Source organism: Callorhinchus milii, unplaced genomic scaffold (genome assembly GCF_018977255.1).
Source record: "Callorhinchus milii isolate IMCB2004 unplaced genomic scaffold, IMCB_Cmil_1.0 Scaffold8, whole genome shotgun sequence".
NCBI lineage: Eukaryota > Metazoa > Chordata > Chondrichthyes > Chimaeriformes > Callorhinchidae > Callorhinchus > Callorhinchus milii.
The window spans coordinates 15162560-15182298 of NW_024704749.1; the positions used below are offsets into that span (position 1 = coordinate 15162560).

The following is a 19739-nucleotide window of genomic DNA, read 5'->3' on the forward strand; positions in this document are numbered from 1 at the left end:
GTGGCTATAATTCCCAATTATTATTATTATTATTCCCAGTTATTATTATATCCGACCTATCTTTTTGACCACACTTTCAGGCCATTGTATTGGCAGAATTTCCTATTATGGACATTACAGGATTCTAGTTTTATTCGTATTATTTAGTGCTGTCTTCAAGTTCCTCCGATATCATTACATTGTTCCCAAATTGGTCAATGAATTCCAGTGATGAATTTATTCGCAAATGAAAGTTGAAAAAGAGAATTGGGCCGAAACCGTCTTAACCCATGGTAGCCATGATATATCTTGTTATTATCCCTGGAAAGCGGTCTACCAATCGACTAACAATCCGGTTCCTACTTACTGCGAGTTAAACAGAGGCGTGTGGAGTAAGGAAATGTGTCTAAGATTTTGCCCCGCCCAGGAAACGAACCTGGGTCCTCTCGCTTGTAAGCCGTTTGTCCTAGTCACTACACTACGGGAATAAGACTCTTTGAGAGAGTGAGCTGGCTTTAAGATGAAGTAACTTTGGCCTCTTCCATTATTAATGCCAAATGGCGCAGTTTCGTGGTCAACGTGAACAAACTAGTCTACCTTTCTTATGACGGATTTGTGTCTCTGGGATCCACCTGGCAGAAACTGGTGTCTGCCAATACTTAAATACACTAAAATAAACAACAAAATTACATGTGTATAGCACCTTTCACATCAGGAGGACATCCTCAGGCACTGGAGAGTCAGTGCTTTGGACCCGAGCGGAGGGGTCGGGATTGGCGAGAGTGGAGGGCAGGGGGGGGGAAACAAGATGATCGAAAGTACGGTCGAAGAGGAGGGTCTTGAGATGGGTCTTGAATTATCTCATGATAATCCTTGCATTTGATTTCACACCTTTCACGTCGGGAGGATGTCTCAAAGAGCTTTACAGGATTTACTGTAAATTGGGTGTGACTGTATGCATTTTGCAGGCGAATGCACCAGCAAAGTTACACGTAGCAATGTCCCAATAACACTCATGGAGTGAATGACCATCTCGGGGATTGGTGGCCAGCCACACAAAGTGAAACACAGCTTCTCTTTTTGAATAGTCCCACGGAATCTTTAACGTCCACCTGAACAGGCAGAAGGGATTGAAGTTAACATTTCATCCAAAGGACACGACCTCTGACAATGCAACGCTCACACTCCCAATAATGCTTTGGGCTGTCATCCGAGACTATATGAGTTTATAGTCCCAAAATAAACCAATGTGTGGTGTTTCCTGTAGTTCTGACACACTGCACAGGGAATGCAGCCTGACCAAAGGGCAACCACACCTTTAATGCCGAGCTTCAAACTGCGGCATGAGAAACAGGTATTCATCAAGCTCAGCGAGTGGTATCATGCATCGCAAGCCCAGTGGCCATTTGCTGGGATAAGGAATGTTCAGTAACACCACAACATTGAACCGTGTTGTGTTTGACCAAAAACAGAACTCTGCCCAAAGCCAAAGTCGGGGTGTGTTGATCTGCTCCGAATCGTATCCCACTAAAAACCAAAACACGCTATCTAGTTACAGGTCAGCTCGGACGCCAAAATCAGATATACCGTAAAAATATTTCCCGGATTCGTTTGCGGTTGTCGTTGTTCAAAGATATTTTCAAAAAATGCCTGTGGTGGGACAGTGTCTGATCAGGGCGCCGATGAGGCAAATAAATCAGGGGAAGTCCCTTCGCTCTGCTTCTGAACCGGGTGCAAAAAGGGCGGATCGAGCAACGGAGAAGCAGACAATTCCACCTGATTCTGGATTTACTCTATTTCGGAGTGCGGCGAAATTGACAAAGCTGTTGTAGAACTCGGCCTGAACTCTGCGACGAGGGCGTTCTTAACACGGAAACGGAACGATTCTTAAGATCGCTGCATAGGAACGGGTCACCCTCTGGGTTGAGATAGAGTTAGATCGAAAAGAGAGCAGTGCCTTTTCAGCCACGTGATGGGTTCCGCCCGTTGCTACGCAGTGAACCGTGTGCTCGCTGATGATACAATATCGTCAATAGTCATCAGGTTTTTATCGCAGGTTTTTGAACACACATCAAGCCGGACGAGAGCGGAAGTGGAAACGGTTGAAACAAATTTCAGGATGGGAATCAGAGGATCCAGTTGATCCCACAGACAGAAATAAGTGATCTCCCCTGGTGTGATCATATTCCCTATCCCTTGGGTGTCATCCCACTCCTATTCCCTGGTGTAATCCCAATCCATCCCTTGATTTCAACCTATGCAGAGTTTCTCCTACAGTGAGACTAGATGTACTGGTCACACGTACCCTCGGGAGATCCCGAACCGTATACAAGCTGGGATTTGATTCCCATCTCCTCGCTCGAGGTCCCACGCTCCCTCCTCAAAGGCAGAGGTGCGTGCTGTTAACACTCTACTACTTTCAGCTGTCTGTTCATCAACACCATTCTGATCCACAATACAATCTACACTTACAGAGTGTCCTTCACATCAGGAGGACATTTCAAAACCCTCGACAAAGCCATGCGAGCTGTGGGTGGGGGGGGGAGGGGGGGCGGGGAGAGGAAAGATGATCAGAAGCACGGACAAAGATTGTGGGTAAAGGTACCTTTATACAGACCAGAAGGTCACGGGATTGATCTCCAGAGTCAGCGCAAGAAGTCAATGAATCTCAGTTAGCTGCAATAATTGACCTCACTCGGCACACCATGGGTTTGGGGGGAAAACCAAATCAGGTGGTGTTCCTGCACAAGGTTGCTATTTAGTGTTCCCTGCTGAGTCGAAGGCGTCTGGTGAGAATGAGATCGTGCTTCCCACACAGTCAAATATCCTGTCAGCGCTCACTGAAGCTCACATATGAAGGAACTTTATTCCAGCTTGTGGGACAGGGAACGGGAAAGAGAAGAGATATTTGTCGGAGGGGGAGGAGGAAAATACGGTGCTTTTATAAAGAGAAAGCATCAGTATTATTGCTATTGTTAAATCGGAACAACAATTTGCATTGCAATTAAAGTAAAATAAGCGTTTGACCTTTTGAAGGCTGGGAATAGAAGCCACCTCCTGTTGATGTTGACACTTTGCTGATGATATTCATTATGTGACACACGAAATGGACACTGAGACTCTTAAGAATTACTAATGAACACTTAGCGTTGCTTTGCTGCTTCCAAATCTAATTTTGAAGTGAATTAATCACAATAATGTACATCTTTCGAGTTCATGATTATTACCGAGTAAAGCGTCTGAGTATTTAACATTGATTTTTGGAAGGAATTTTAAACTACGTAATGGGGTAACATGAGTGAACAATGAGCAGGTGCAAATTTATTGCTTCATTAATGGCAGTGTAATTATCGGCCCTATTAATTTACAAATAACTATCTGTTAAATTGGCAAAGGCTCAATGTTAGATCTCTTTTGTTAATACCTTACGACTGTGGTTGTACTGAATATAAGTTGATTTTATGGTCTCTCCCTCTCCCAACCACACCCCTCCACCCAATCCCATTGGGAAAGGAAGGGTGAGGGAGAATCAAATCCTCTCAGGCTCTCGGTCCTAATTGATATTACAACCACCATGCTGTTCACATGCTGACAAAAAAGATTATTGATATGGCACCTCACATACAGGAACATGTCTCAAAGTAGTTGGTAGAGATGAAGTGGGATCCTGTGCGGGGTGGGAGGCTAGGAGGGAAATGAGGTAGGCGCTGAGTGGGGAGGGAAATGGAGGAAGAGGCGGGTAGGAGACGGAAGATGCGGTCAGAGGTTCTTTACATGGATTTGGACGCAGGATGTGCGAGGCAGGGGCGTTTGGGGAGAAAGTTTCAGAAAGCGGGGCCCAAAGCATAAAAATTACGGTCCTCAACTTCACACAGGCACAAACAGAACGTGCAGTGCCCGACTCCCACCGGGGCTCTCCTCTCATGGCACTTATCATGGTGTAACTGCCAGTCGTTCCATTTAACTGACGCCCACTCAATTCATACGCTTAGGGACACCAGCAAGAAAATTGAGTTGGCCTTTAGGTCTGAAACATGCACACAGGAACACATTTGCATCGGGTAAATTCGAGGTCAGATAGAAATGTGGATTGGTAAGATACGATCCCATTTGGAAAAACATGCACCTCTGTACAGTACAAACCGCAAGCAACAAAGAACACAGATGAGGGCAAAGGCACTTTACAAGATATCTGAGCTTCCCGGACTCCCTGGAAATCTGAACCTGGCTGCCAATCAATGTTGGAGACAGCTCGGATCAATACTTTGGTTTCACGATAAAAGAACAAAAGAAGATGATTCGGGCAGGCAGGGCCTGGGACCACACGCCAGTAACATTTCAATCATTTGAATAACTTCCACTAAACTCGCAACCATTTGCTTCGAGTCATAAAACCTCATCTGTCCCAACCACAGTCTTCTCTCAGTTCGATGGTAGGAGAGGCCCCAGCATTTCCAAAGACAGCTTCATTGAAAGGCATCAACTTTTTTTCTATTTTTCATTTGCAAAGAGAGGAAACAGAAAAGCGTTTCAAGTTGAAAACAGAGAACATAAGTTGTGAGATTTACCTATATATTTTGTATCTGGTTGTAAATCCTTGACGATATCTTTCCACAAAGGATAAGTATCCTCGCGAGCTGTGGAAAGGGCCTCTGTCCGATATAAGCCAATCAAACTGTTTGGTGACATGGTGCTGTGTGGCTGCAGACTCCTGGCGGGAAGGCTTTACTGTTATATGGTCCCATATAAACAGCAAGTAGATGAATTCAATAAACCTCCAGTTCATGCTTTTCTTTCAGCCACTTTCCGCTCATTCTTGCTCCATTCTGTGGAGTCCTAGAGGGGAAGGAATAAACACCAGACATTTTAGCACATCTCAGAGCAAAATCAAATACAATACAAAATGACATTTGTATAGCGCCTTTCATGCTGGGAGGACATCCCAAGGCACTGCTGATCCAGGTGATGAAGGGATTTCAAACGCAGTTCACACAACTTCATAAGAAGCAATAATAATAACATAATAATAATAATCCTTGCATTAATATTGTGCCTTATCACGTTGTTGAATTGCAATGTAGCACATAGATCTGATGGTGTAGGGTTTCCACCAGTCTGGACTTGATTTGAGAGAGATCTTGATTTCAGAAGCTCGGAGAGCGGGGGATTGGGGGCAAGGAAGAGGACTTCGAACTCTGGAACCAGCACTGGAAAGTAACCTGGATTGATGGGGCACAACTCGTTAACCTGATGCTCCAAATCTCAAGTGAAATCAAGATGCAATCCAGCTCCTGAGCTGTACAAGGCCACCACATTCAAAAGCGTACAATTACACATCGACTGGAGAAGCAGGTGGGTAGGACCGAATCATTGCATGGACAGGCGACAGATTGATCCACTCATCCAAGTACAACTGGAGGTATGAAACCCCGGACCACTACAATAGAGGGAGCACTTCTCAGGCCAAGTGCAAGTCAGCTCCACGTTCCTGGTTAGCAGGAAATTAACAGGCAATTATTTAGTTGCCCTGCACACAGCCGTAAAGGCACTCATTGCTTTGGGGCTGAATTTCCACAACGATGAACCACCATTTTGCTCATGACGGTGTCACAGGTTAAAACCCCACAATCAACTGGAATGACACCTTGGAAATCAAACAGCACCAGTACAGCGCACATCATGTTTCTAACGAAATGGAGGAGGGGGGGGGATGAAACATCACTTCAACGCTCTTAAAATTCACTCCCAAAATGGGTATGAAATGGAGATCTGCGACGCTTATTTTTGGTCTGACCCAGACAGAAACCCATCACCATGCTTAAGAGTATCCAAACTTTGGCCCTGACCTGTGTCACCCTTTCCGGTTCTCTAGCCCATCGAGCCCGAGGTGCGGTTAAAAACATTCCCGCGTTCTCTCCGGGTGGTCAACAGCCCACGGCGGGTAAAAAAAAAAGCCGTCAACACGTGCGTGTCGAGAGCTGGGGAAGATTGGGTTGAATGTGTTGACGATGCCATGAATAAAAAAGGGGGAAGAGATGAAGATTGGGTTCAGGTGGGAACAGGAAGATGGGGAGAAGGCAGTGGGTACTGTCGTTACCTTTCGCACAAATTCGTTCTCGTAGCCCACAAGCAGTTAAAGCAGCCGGAAATACGATAAGAGAAAAATTGGCAGAAAAAGCAGCACTGATTTACCCAGTCCCCTCCAAATTCCAGACATTTACGGGGGCAAACAGGAGCCGAATTGTCTATGATATTTTTTTTTCGGTGATTCAGCTTGCTTCACCAACTGCAGAGAGAGAAAAAAATAATGCGTGCTCCACGATGCATGATTTACTGCTGCAGGCTTCGACAGGCACTCAGTGGATCACGCTCCAGAGAACGCGGGCAGATAGGAAAACAATGAGATTCATGGGGACGGCTTGAGAGGATGCAGGGAAGTCAGAGCAGTGTGACCGCAGCCTTACGCCAAGCTGCTGCAAGAGAAGCTCGGGTGGACTTTGGTAGCGAAAATAACAACAACAAACTACACTTGTATAGCGCCCTTCGCATCGGGAAGACGTCCCATGGCGCTGGACAGTCAGGGGTTTTCGGACCTGAGCCGGGAGTTGGTGTCAGGAGGGGTGGAGGGCAGGGGGGGGGACGGAGGTGGGAGGGTTGGCGAAGGCACGGTCGAAGGGGAAGGTCTTCAGACGGGACTCGAAGGAGGCAAGAGAGGGGGTGAGGCGGAGGGATTGCGGGATAGAATTCCAGAGTGTGGGGGCGGAGGTGCTGAATGCCCCAATGCCAATGGTGGGGCGGGAAGGGCGGGAGACCTGAAGCAGGGAGCGTAGGGAGTGAGGGACAGGCTATGGGGTCAGGAGGTTGGAGGGTTAGGGGGTAGCAAGACTGTGGAGGTCTCGCCCATTTTTCTATTCTCTGATTTTGTGCCTTGCAAGACAAGAAACCAGAAATGGTTCACAAGCACCTGCCTTGAACCGCTGAGGTCCTGCCAGAAGCTCCCATTACCTTACATTGCATTACATTCCTGCTGCAGTCTGCAGCAAACAACAATTCCCATTATTTTCAACAGGACGTTTAAAGCACCGGCACTGAAAAGGATCAAAATAAATCAGCCAGAATTTGTTCCCCAATCGCTCCAACACAAACACAGAGCTCCACTCTGATTTATTGCACCCAGAGACAAACTTCTACACCCAGGAAATTGTTTTACAACATATTAGAGCTGTCTGAACACATTGCCGCCAACTTATCAAACCCAGCTGCTCTGTTAGTACATGCTTACTACGGTTGCCAGTGTCAATGATCAACACGTTGTTCCTTTATCCCCGCATGATGCTTCCTCCATTACATGTAAATAACATTGTAAAAACTTCCATTTTGCATGGCACTCTCTCCGGAACACTTCTCAGTGGATATAACCCAAGTACCACATGTGGCTGACCAGTGGACTTAGGATCAGAAGGACCTCATCAATGATTTTCCTGGAGCTATATTCAAAGCAGTAAAGCCAAACCTCCAACAGGTCGGGCAATCCCAGTCGAACTTGTTCATAGCTGTGGCGGCTGCCAAGTTAAATAATCCTTACCGATGTACGCACAGGGTACGCACCCTTCCACCTGATGCAAATTCTCAATTTGTAATCACTGTACTGACCCTCCCCCCACCCCTCCCCCCCCCCCCCACACCCCCCCGCCACACACACACATCCCTCCCCCTCTCAGGGCGCCCACGAGGTGACCAGATCCCCATCGCCACAGCGAGGAGGTCGCTCGTGGGTCAACGCAAAGGAAGCCGATTTGAAAAAGTTCCCATTTTAGGCAGGTCTCCAAGAAGTGTTCAGCCTGTACTCCTGTGGAATGTTAATGGACTCGGAGACTGACATTGTTATTGCGCGGACTATTTCATCACGGCTTCGAGGTGGCCTCACAAATAGCACAAGCCGTTGAACCCGACTGCTTGCGAACAGACCACTTGGGAGGAAAAGCAATGCGCCACAAAGGGGCATGTGTAATAGGGGGCCAACTGCCATCCTTCCAACCAGCGAGTGTGGTCTGACCAGGAAACCCCCCACACGTCTCCCCCACACACCTCCCCCAACCTGGTTAAAACTGCTACGGAACCATCAAAAAATGTGCAAACACAGTAGGAGGCCGTTCAAACCGATGAATTAGTGTTGCAGAGTAACCTGCGGAGCCGAGGGTTTGGCACCGGTCCAATTTCACAACATTTCAAATGCATCAACAGGAGAATCGTTGGGGGGTAAATGCAGAAGATAGTCTAAGCTATCAGAAGGAAATAAGAGATGAAGCTTCTGCAAGACTCATTTACCAGCTGCTAACCATATTTACTCAAATCCATGTGGCCCCTGAATCTAAGGGCACAGGACTATCATATGAAAAAGGTGATAAGGCGCTATATCAAGTGCAAGAATTATTATTAGAATAATTATCCTTGCGTTTGATATAGCGCTTTTCACGTCTGCTCGACGTCTCAAAGCGCTTCACAGAATATACTGCAAAGTGAATTGACTGTATATTTGTGGGTGAAACGCGGCAGCCAATTGCGCACAGCAGCGTCCCCACAAACAGTCGTGGATTGAGTGACCGAATTGTTACTTTATTTATTTCCTTGAGGGATTATTATCAGGCGTGCGGAGTAAGCAAACTTGCCCAAGGTTTCTCCCTGCCGGGAACCGAACCCAGATCACTCGCTTGCGAGGCGAGTGCTCTAACCACTGAGCTACAGGACTCCACATATTATTAATATTAATTAAAAACATCACTTGAATAACAACACCAGGATCAGAGATGTCAATGTCCTTCTGCATTCATGCATTTTTACAGCTCTGGCACACAGTCCAGGCAGATGACAAATCTCCCTTTAAACAATTCCCAGATCCTCTGGGACATGCATTGCCTAATACGTTCCTCACACAAATCAGCTCAGCTCTATTTGGCAGCTGGTGCTCTCTAACAATAAAAATCTACCGCAGCCAAAGATAAATGTGATAAGAGGAACTGTACGAAGCAACAATTTTAAGCCAAGCAAGATGAGATAACGCTGGAATTTTAAAGATTTAAAAGCTTGGTGCGCCTTCAATGAATGCTATTGTAAAAGCTTCTACGACAAATGACAAGAGTTCAAATACAGTTACAAATGCAGTTGCATGGTAACCAGGTATTGATAGCGGGGAGTGAGTGCACATGTTCCATTACACGCGCTCAGGTGAACTTCCCGTGTGTAGGCAATGTGCACGTGTGGAACTCGCAATCTGCTTCGCATTCTCTTAAGCACGGTGATGGTTTCCGCCCGTGTCAGGCCACCCGGTTGACCGAAACGCAGAGCGTTTGGAGACGGTCATTTGGGTTCTGGAAGCGAGTGTCTGAATTCAGGCCGGGGCTCGGCAGAAGGACGCCCACTTCGGTTTGACGGCCTTAACAATAACGGGGGTCGAATTTGCAGTATTCCTTAACGCGGATCCTTGAAGGAGAAATCCCTTTAGGATTCTTGTTATACTCCGTTTTGGACGTAGACTTGTGCCGGAGAGGATTTCAGGCCTGATACATTTCCAGGTCCAGGAAGAAATCTCCCACTCGCCCAACCTGGATTCTTTAACAAGAAAAGAAACCCGTTAAGAGACACCGCAAATTAAATCCACAGTCAGTGAAATGAGCCGGAGAACCCAAATAGGTGCATATAGTGTCCCCGTGGGTGTATTATGCATACAATTGGGTGTTCTTAATCACAGTTCAGTCATCAGAGGGGAAAATCACCGACAAAACTTAGTGTTGGTGCTGAGACCTTACTGGCTGAGACCATTTTGCTCCCAATCTATTCATTATCCAGCATCAAGCATTCCTGGATTATCAGGAGAATTTTGGCCCATAAATAGCTCTCTAGACTCAAAATAACCCCTTACTCCAAATGTACTATTACTTTGTAACAGTGACTGAGCACTCAGCTTCCATCCGATCCATGGGCAATACAATTCGAGATCACAGCAGAGGGTCAGTTGAAGAAGGTCCTTGCAAATATTTCCGAAGGATGCACAGCACGGAAACAGGCCACTCTGCTCAACCAGTCTGTGCTGGTGTTTATACTCCGCAGGAGTCTTCACCCAGTCTTTACTCCTCCCATAGTGTTCGGTTCCCCTCTCCGAAAGTACTGTACTTCTTCGGGTGGAATCAGCCCACTCAGCGCAAACCAGGAGTCGAAACCTGGGCCCTCGCTTGTCTGTGTGGATCAGTTTCACTTTGGACAGTAGCTTAGAACATCAGTCTAATAAAATCCACTTGTCAGCTTGTCTTTACATGAGCGATTGCGAGACAGGAGACCTTCAGCGGAATAGGAAAATAATTTGTTTCTTCCACAGAAGGAAGTTGCGGAGTTATCCTCCACAGACAACACCCCCCCCGACAGACAAGTTCAAAGAATTTAGACACAACAAGTTTAATGCTCTGCCAATTACCACTGATTTCCTTGTGTCTTCATTTAATTGCGGAACTCTCTGAAATGCCCTCCATCAATGCCCTTCACTGAATTGAAACCTCCGTTGTGCAGGAAGCAAGCTGCCAAGGTTTTGACAAAAAGATAGCAATCTAATTTGTCAGTATTGCAGATAGAAAGAGGAGGAAGGGGGGTGGTGGTGTGTGGGGAAAACACACCAGTGAATACATTGTGCGGGGAGAGAGAGAGAGAAAAAGAAACACTGTCCTTTGGAAACATAAGATGTACCATCTTAAGGTTGTCAGATTTCAATCTATTCTGTCCGTTATCTGGGAAACAGCCTCTGCCAATCTCAATCTGCTCTGCATTACTTGTCTGACTTTTGTTGCAAAAGCATTCACATTGTTGAAAGAAATAAAGTCAGTGTACAAACCAAGTGGCCGTCAATAACAAATTAAAGAGGTGGGATCTGCCTCTTCGCAGTTTCCTTTGGGGGCGAGGTGGGGAGGAGGTGGTGATGGGGTGGGGGGAGGTTTGCAGAGAAGGAATGGAGGTGGAGGTTGAGAGATAAGTCAGGGTAAAAAGTGTAGTGCTGGGTTGAGTGTTGCATTCTCGGAGGTCTTGTCTGCCTTTTCAGATGGCCGTTAAAGATGCCATGACATTAGTCAAAGAGGAGGGACTTTGTCCTGGTGTCATTGACCAACAATCCTCCAGAGAAAAAAAGAGGATCATTCATTTCTTAGCTGTATTTTGGGACTTTGATGTGCACAAATTGGTAGCTTTGTTTGCTTACAAATATGCTTAAATATGCAGTCATCAAATCTTACAATAAATCCCGTGAAGCTCTTTTAAGACACTTCAAATACACATACACAAAATACATAATCAATTCGCTTCACGATATATTCTGTGAAGTGCTTTGAGGCATCTCAACGAAATGATAAGGCTGTGTACCAAATGCAAGGAATTTTTTATATTATTATTCAATGCGATTTTTATCGTGATTATATTATGATGTTGGGAACAGCTTATGCTTCTCCAAAGATGGCTTTGCAGTGTATGAGTTTTAAGCCCTTTTCGGGAGTCGCTGTGAAAGGATAAGTCATGGTAACTGACCGATGTGAAAGGCGCGATATATAAATGTAAATTGCATTGTATTCTTCTGTCATCAGCTTCAACACCTTTTGCTACACCGGGCTTTGAATTCATAATGCAATACATTTCACCGCAATGGACTAGAATTTACTGTTGGAACGATCATCAAATCAAGAATCCGTCTCATTCTGTCCCCCCATTATTTCAGTGAGAACTGGAGGAGTGCAACGAGGAGGAGAAAGATTCATATAAGGTGGTTTCACATTCGTGCAGCAATATATTTTTTTTCCGAATTCAACATTTCCAGAAAGCTTTGCTGTAGTGCAGTGCAATGTCACTGTGCTGTGCAGTCGTGGGACACGCATTCAACTTCCTTCTCCCTCCCCACTCCCACCAACACGACTCCAGTTCCCATCCCCAGTTGTCTATCATGTGCAGTGGGTAGAAGAGAATCTATTCCCCAGGCTATTGTTGTGCATCCCAAGGCAGTTGTATACGGCAGATCTCTGGGACCAAATCACACATCCTCCCCTTTTTGGCCTCTGTCTTCTTCTTTTCACATCTTTGGGCCTTCAGCCTCTCCGCCCCCACCTTTTCGAAATCCATCCCACAGTCCCTTATCCTCGCTCCATCTCTTGCCTCCCTCAAGGCTCGTCTCAAGACCCTCCTCTTCGACCTCACCTTCTACCCCTACCAGCCCTGTTGTCACTGCAGGGAATCTTGGGAGGGTTGGGGTTGGGGGAGGGTGGGTGAAGAGGAGAGACTGGAGAGAAAACGGAAAGATCACAAACCCTCAAACAATTCCACCCAATAGTCAATAGTAATTGCATTGCCTGCCCAGGCTTTGATAAGGCATCCTCTACAATCAATAATCAAACTTGGGTCATTGATAGTCCCACACATACAGACTATCAAACTCCTACTCGATGGGCCTTCCTACACTGTATTTATAGATCTGCTCTCAGTGTGAACCGTTGTGTGAGGTTTGCTCTTTGTTCCTGTGAATTGCATCAAGAGTGCATTCCATTATTCTCTTTGTTTGCTGAATTGCCGCCTCTGTTTGACAAGACTTTACCGTGACACAAACTCCAATCTGACAGGAAAGCAAATCATCTCCTTGCAGAGTTTTACTGGCCTCGGCTGGTACTCACAACAGTTTGATCAGGGATCCCTTTGTGTCAGGAACCACAGCTGTTGCTGCAGATTTCGTAGCTTTCGAAAGTCTGACAAGGACAAAGCAGGAGCCTTAATTGAAGAGGAAATCAAAACTGCAAAACTTAGTGGTTCGGCGATATGCGGAGTATGAAAACAAATAAAAATCCTCACGTTTAGTTTCGCGCCTCATCGGGTCAGGAGGACGTCTTCAAGCACCTCACGGGATTCACTGTGAAGTGGAGTGACTGTGCATTTTGGATGTGCTCCTGATGTGAACGGCGCTATAATCCATTGTAGAGATGATCACCAGCACAAAGGTCAGGCATGCAGTTTCCCCCAGCTGATAAGTCTCCAAACATATAGAGATTTGTGTGTTGCTTCGGGGAGCTGTGTGATCAACCTCAGAGGAGCAGCTCTTTAAAATGAATGAATGGGGCTCCCCCAAGCCTTGGTTCTTGCCAACCTGTGCCCAAATCCTCCTGGAGAGATAAGCGGAATTCATCCCACTGGGAGAGAGAGCGCGCGAGAGATTGCACTCACTACCTAACTTACAGAAACCATACACACTCTCAGTATAGTTTAGTTTGGAAGTTCTGTAGCATGGTGGTGGACATCTGTGCGTCTAAGACACCCGGCTGACAACAAACACTAAAGTATCACGGAAGCAACCTCTGAAAAGCACCTGGACCAATGTCATTCTCTCGTTAAATGATCCTATGAATATCTAGAAAAAATACTTTGTAAACACTGGACTGGAAAAGCCAGGCAATGCTCACACACTGCCAGGCTGTATTGCAACGCCCAAAGTGTTTGCCTGCTTTTTCAGCTTTAAAAGCATCCCATTAAACAATGTAACTCACGGCGTGGCTTGGGAGGTAGTTAACCATACAGTGCTGGGAGGTAGAGATGGCTGTTAAATGAATTTGAAAGGTTTTGCTGTGTTGGAGCTTCCAGCTGTGGGTGGCAAGGTAAGGCTGACAGCTCTCATCGCAATCCCCTTTCATTTGATATTCATAGAGATGCTTCCTTGGAGCCTCGCTGAGCAAATATATTGCAGTTTAAAAAAAAACATTTTTTACTGCAGGTTCGACTGAGCAGATGCTCAATAGTATGAATAATAATCATAGTAATAATAATCCTCGTGTCTGATGTAGCTCTTATAATGTCAGAGGGATTCAAAAGGCAAATAAATATAGCAGCCAATTTCCGATCGTAACATTGCAATGTCCCACCGGTAGCCATGAAGCGAGTGACTAATTTTATTTGGGGGGTTGTTGGCCAGGACACAGAGAGGAGGAACTCCCTTCTCTTTTCAAAATAATACCGTGGGAACCTTAACGTCCACCTGAACAGGCAGAGAGGACTTTGTTTTATGGAGAAGTAGAGTTCCTGTTGTGTTCTTTCTTAAACTTTTGCTGACCAACATCAGAAATTTGGAAAATTCCCATCGCAGGTGTTACGCAAACAAAATATCGTTGAGCGCTCAAAGGATTGTGACGGCGGATTTATATTATACTCCTACGATTCCGATTCTACGACTTATTAGATTTTATTGCAATAATCTGCTCGCTAGCCTGTGTGTTTGAAACAGCTTTGTTGGTTTTGAATTTGTGAAATTGACTTGAAATGGACAGATGGCAAACTGTTAAGTCTAACAGAATCTCTGAGTGAGGCATTTTCTGACTGAAGGGCAAATGTAATGTCTTTATGATTTGCTTTTATTTATATAGAAAAAAGACGAAAGCAGCCCATCCACGGAGGTCCTGACCTTTCAAACAGGGGCTTCAGGTTTTGGACTGAACGTTCCTCCCTCTCGCTCAGTTGGTAGCACTCTCACCTCGGAGTCAGAAGGTTCTGGGTTCAAGGCCCACGTTGGGATTTGGATGACACTCCACAGTGCAGCACTGGAGTGCACTTCATTGTCAGTGCTGGCCTTTGGAAGAGACTTTAAACTGGGATTGTCTACCTGTCCAGGTGAACGTTAAAGATCCCAAGGCACGATCGAAAAAGAGAAGGGAGTTCCTCCCGGTGTCCTGGCTGACAACAACCCCCAAATAGTTATCAAGTCAATTTCTATCGAGTTGCCCAAGAAATGACGCTTTTTACGTGTTTCGTCAGCGTTTCTAAACTGACTTTGCTCCTTTACGCAGTTCTGGCTTGGATCACTGCCCAGGAGAGCACGACCCCCTGGCTGTGTTTTCCCTCCGTACGCAATTAGTTCTCAATTCCACAATCTGCCTTTGTAACCGTCTCAGCCATCAATTATCAGTGAGAATTTATCGCGCATTAGCCTGCTACCCCATGCCACCAGATCCTGTCAACCTACTGTATCATCTAAATCTCCTCCATCCCCCCTCCTACCTCCTCCCACCATTTACCACCAGCAGCTTCAAAGTGTTTTGATACCGACACTGTCTGACAACCAACTACTGTTCATGTGGTGTCTGGCTCCTGGAACGACATCAGCCTGAGTGACTAAGAGACTGGAATAGCAGCAAAAAGGAAGTCCATTTAGTTTGAAGAGCAGTTTGAACGCTTTGAAAGCAATTATATATTTTTTTAGGAACCCTTTGGAGAGATCTGGCACCTCCGTGCCACAACTGGGAATCAGCTTTCGGGTTTCGTTTTAACCGAATCGAACGAGGTTTTGGATGACGAAGGCCCTTCGGCCCATTTTGAACTCAAGGCTTTCAGAATACAGAGTCACGATACCTGGTGGACCATCACCACCTTCCCTTCAAGGTGCTGGATTGGGGACTTTTGGCACTTTGTCACGTCAAAATCCCGCAATTCCCGTCATCACGTGGACAGCGCTGGGTTATACTTTGCAAGAACGTCGCTGACCACAACACAATTTACGTTTGCGTGTTGCCTTTCACGTCAGGAGGATGTCTCAAAAAGCGTTGGGCAAAGCTCAACAGGCACCTGAGCTCTGGGTGTTAGCACGTTGTGAGAACAGGTCACGTAAATTAGGTTGCACATTAGGAGAATACTCTTTAAACAGTGCCGAATATCTTGCTTGACAAACTGATTTTTTTTTGCCTCTGCTTGGCAGGCACTGCTTGCCCCACCCTCGGCAGTTTCGGTTTTCAGTCTTTCTGCCCCTGGAACTTGCCTCCCCCTTTCCCTCACCTCCTTCAAGATCCATCTCAAGATCTTCCTATTGACCACGCCTTGGGTCAACTCCCACCTCCCCACCCTCCTTGATGATCAGCCCTCTCCTGAATCCAACACCTGCAAACCCTCGATCGTCCAGCAGCTTGGGACATCCTCCCGATGTGAAAGGCGCTATGTAAGTGCAATTTGTTGTTGTTATTGTTAGAAGAAAACGCAATTAGAGGCAAATAAAATTCTGTTTCCGAAATGTCACCGAAAATCATGACCTGTCAGCAAACAGTTTGTGTCTTCGTTTTAGTCTTTGACATTATTAAATCTCACCATCAGATTATTAAATTGCCATAGCAACAACATATGACCTACCCTGACACTCATCAAACAGAAACAATGAATAATAAAGATGGCTTTTAATTCAATGTTTCCTACGAACTGTGGCAATATGCGGCCCTCTGCTACACCGGCAATTAGATCGCAACAGAAATAAATACCTTGCGCAGAATATTACACCTCGGAGCCCCGGGTCATCAAATTTTCTCGCTAAGCTTACTAGCAGAAGTCGACGAGAACAAGAACGACTTGCATTTGTACAGCGCCTCAGAGCGCTTTCCAGTGGCGGAGCCGGACGTGAGTCAGGGTTTCTAAACGCAGCCCACGACGATGTGGGCGGCTTGCTGACGCACAGGAAGCATGTTACGTAGAGTGGGGTCGGATAATAACACGATATACGAGGAGCGATCCATGCGTTCGGCGTAGCCCCTTAATTCGGGTGACACACCAGCGGAAAAGAAATGACATGTGGTATGTTCTAAACGCATCGCCGAGACATATCAAAGTGCTTCGTGGGATTTTACTGATTTCCGCAGTTTTTTCCCCCATTGTGTATATTTGCTTAAGGACCGATTTCCGATCGTGTTGTCACAGGTAGTCAGTGCGGAGCTAGGCTGATCCCAGGGACTTGGATTAGCACAGGAGGAGCTGGGGTGGGGTGGGGTGGGTATGGGGTGGGGTGGGGGGAGGAGGCAGATACGGATAATGAATTTGGAGCAATCCTTTGATCCTGTGATCTCAAACATGTACTTGACGTCGCTCCCTCATACAGTCAGTCTCAGCAATGCCTTCCGGTCAACAACACGACTAGCACCATCGCCAGTTACTCTCGCCACAATGCAATGGGAGAACCAAACAGGATAGAAAGAGAAATCAAGGTAAGAATCCCTTTCTGAACCAAGCCCTAAAGGCGGGAGACTTGCTTAGGCTTCGGCGGCTATAGCCTGCTAACTGCTCCATGACATTAATTATCTGGGGTTTTGCACGTCTATGGGTTCGACTCCATTGCACAGACTTGCCAACTCCTCCGCTAAATGCCATTAGACTGTCAGGTCAGCAAACCACCCAAGGGATTAGGATATGTGCAGTGATACCTTCGGCTTAGGAAGCATTCATGTCACAATCTGAACCATCACCAAAGAGAGCGGTTTCATTTTTTTTCGCCCGGCTTTTTTAGAAACGCATTATGTACCTTCTCTTTTTTCTCTCAAAAAAAAATGAGTGGCACAAAAACACAATGCAGCAAACTCAGGACTGTGCAGGGGTAACACAAGATCCAGTTCGGTTGCCTCAATGGTTCCCGAGTGATGTATATTCAGACCAAGCCCCCCAAACTTTGCGCAATTGTCCAGCGTTGCACCACATTCAGTAAAGGGGGCGACTGCTTTGCACAGAACTGGTGGGCAACTTCGCAGCCACTCACCATCAAGCCATGTGAAGCCACTGGGCCATTGCCACTGGTGGCAATGCTGATCCGACTATCCCATTTACATACGAGCAATTAAGAAAAGGTCCTCGGGTTGAGCGAGGTGTTGTACACGGTATGGATTTGCCCCAATTGTACCCACGAGAGAGGGGCATTAATAGGTGTTGAGGGGCTGATCACCTGTTCGCTCTCTCAAACAGGGAATGATGTCGGTTTGGGGAGGGGGGAAGTGGGCGTGGGTGCGGGGTTGAGGGCAAACAAAACAAGGACAGGATTTCAATGGGTTAAAAGTAGGGAAGAAGAAGCTGGGACACACACTGAGTCAGCAGACTGGGTATTTACCGCACAAACTCAAGATTGAACTGCAGGTCAAGCCAGTCTAGATTATAGTGATTAAATTCATAACTTGATATTGCAGGATCATCCAAGATAAAGGTCTTTAAGGTTCTGTAGGGGATGTGATAAAGTAAATAAGAAAAAAAAATTACTTTTTAGTGGGTGGGGGGGGAGAGAGAGAGAAATCGATGACACAAGGTTAAGGGGTTGGAGGCAATGTTGGAATTGGACGGTGTCGGCATTTTTTTTTTAAAAAAATGGGAATTGAAATCTGGTTGAAAAGCGTTCAAATAAAAACAGATAGGTTTTCGCTTGGCAGCTCAAATGTCTCTATGGAAAATATGGAAATTTGGGAAATCTGGGTTGCTTCAATGTCTGTCTCCATAGTTGGTATTTCAATCAAAAAAAAGAGATGAAAGAAAATACCAGCGCAGACTTTCTGGACTGAATGGCCTGTTTCTGTGCAACTGGCTGTTTCGTTTGTAGGTTATCGTGCACAAATCGGCTGCTACATTTGCCTAATAAGTGACCCAGTCACTGTATTTGACAGTATATCCTGTGAAGTGCTTTGAAACGTCCTCCTGACGAGAAAGGCACTGCTGTAAATGTAAGGATCATTGTTACATTCCACGATTTTGCAAAATCAGAGAGATGGCAGCAGCCCTGAACCAGAGTTATCCAACCTCAAAATATAATGGCTGGATTGGGCCAAGCTTTGCTCTCTCAAATCAGTAGCAACGTGAATGAGACGGACTTCAAAGAGTGTACACATTAGGCCAATTCAGACCTGCGCAGAATGACTTGGCTACAGACTCGGAGTCTGCCCAGTGCATCTGTTGCTGTCCTTCCCCTTAGGTTTGTCTCGAACAAACACAAATGCACAGCTGACTCTTCACGTTTGAAAGCTCCTCACTTGCAGCTGAACTGGGTGGAGCTTTTCGCTTGAGAACTCCCCGATGCAAAAGAGTCCTCCGATATCCCGGGTTCAGACTGACAAGCAGGACTAGTTCTGAATTATTATTTGAAGATGTGGATCCACGTTAATGCCAATGGAATTGTATAAACTATCAATTCATTTGCACATATTTTCATCACGCTCATGTCAAAGCTATCAGCTAAAAGAGTCAGCACGACTGCCTTCATCTCTCTCTTTCTCTGGCTGGATTTTCCAATTAGACAGATTTACATGAGCGGAAACAAAGAGGTCAATGTTTAAGAGCCAAAGTTTTTACATAATTCTGTAGCCCTCTTCTCCTTCCCTCCTCGCCCATGTCAAATTTCTCCAAATGCTGTTCGACACTGCAAATCATGTCAAATATCTCATCACTTCATCTTTGTGCATAACAGAATTGAGACACGTCAGCATTGGGTGTCAGCTTATCTCAGTCTTCTCCCAAACGCAACACGCAGCGAAAAGGTTTGCAGAACCACTCACCTTTAACTACGCTTTGACGTGGAAATCGGGTCAGGAACGTAAAGCAGACCCGGGTAAAGCGTGCTCACCTGCAGAACACACACAGTCACTACACTTTACAGTGAATCCCGTGAAATGCTTGAAGACGTGCTCCCTCAGTGAAAGGCGCTGAGTAAACTGTAAGGTGTATTATTCTTATTGTGACCTGAAACCACACTCTATATGAACACATGGTAGATTGGGGTGCAAGTCCAAGTAACTCTTTGTCAGAACGAGAATTAATAATCCTTCCATTTGAAATATGATTAAGATTCGGTGATATTATTGAAGTGCATCAATGTGTGCAAGAATAATCCACCAAGCAGCCCACCACCTCCTTTTGTCATGACTGTGCTTCTCCAGAGGAAACAACAATATATGATGAGATCATCTAAGCAGCTCAAA

General features: G+C 45.9%; 1 protein-coding gene across 1 annotated transcript in view; it reads right to left on the bottom strand.

Moving 5' to 3' along the window:
- Positions 1-4796, bottom strand: part of brinp1 (bone morphogenetic protein/retinoic acid inducible neural-specific 1) — a 42598-nt gene extending 37802 nt beyond the window's left edge. The window contains 1 exon segment of the mRNA XM_042337537.1: positions 4548-4796. Coding sequence (XP_042193471.1) covers positions 4548-4765 — 218 coding nt within the window. The 5' untranslated portion in view covers positions 4766-4796.
- Positions 4797-19739: the final 14943 nt, after the last annotated feature.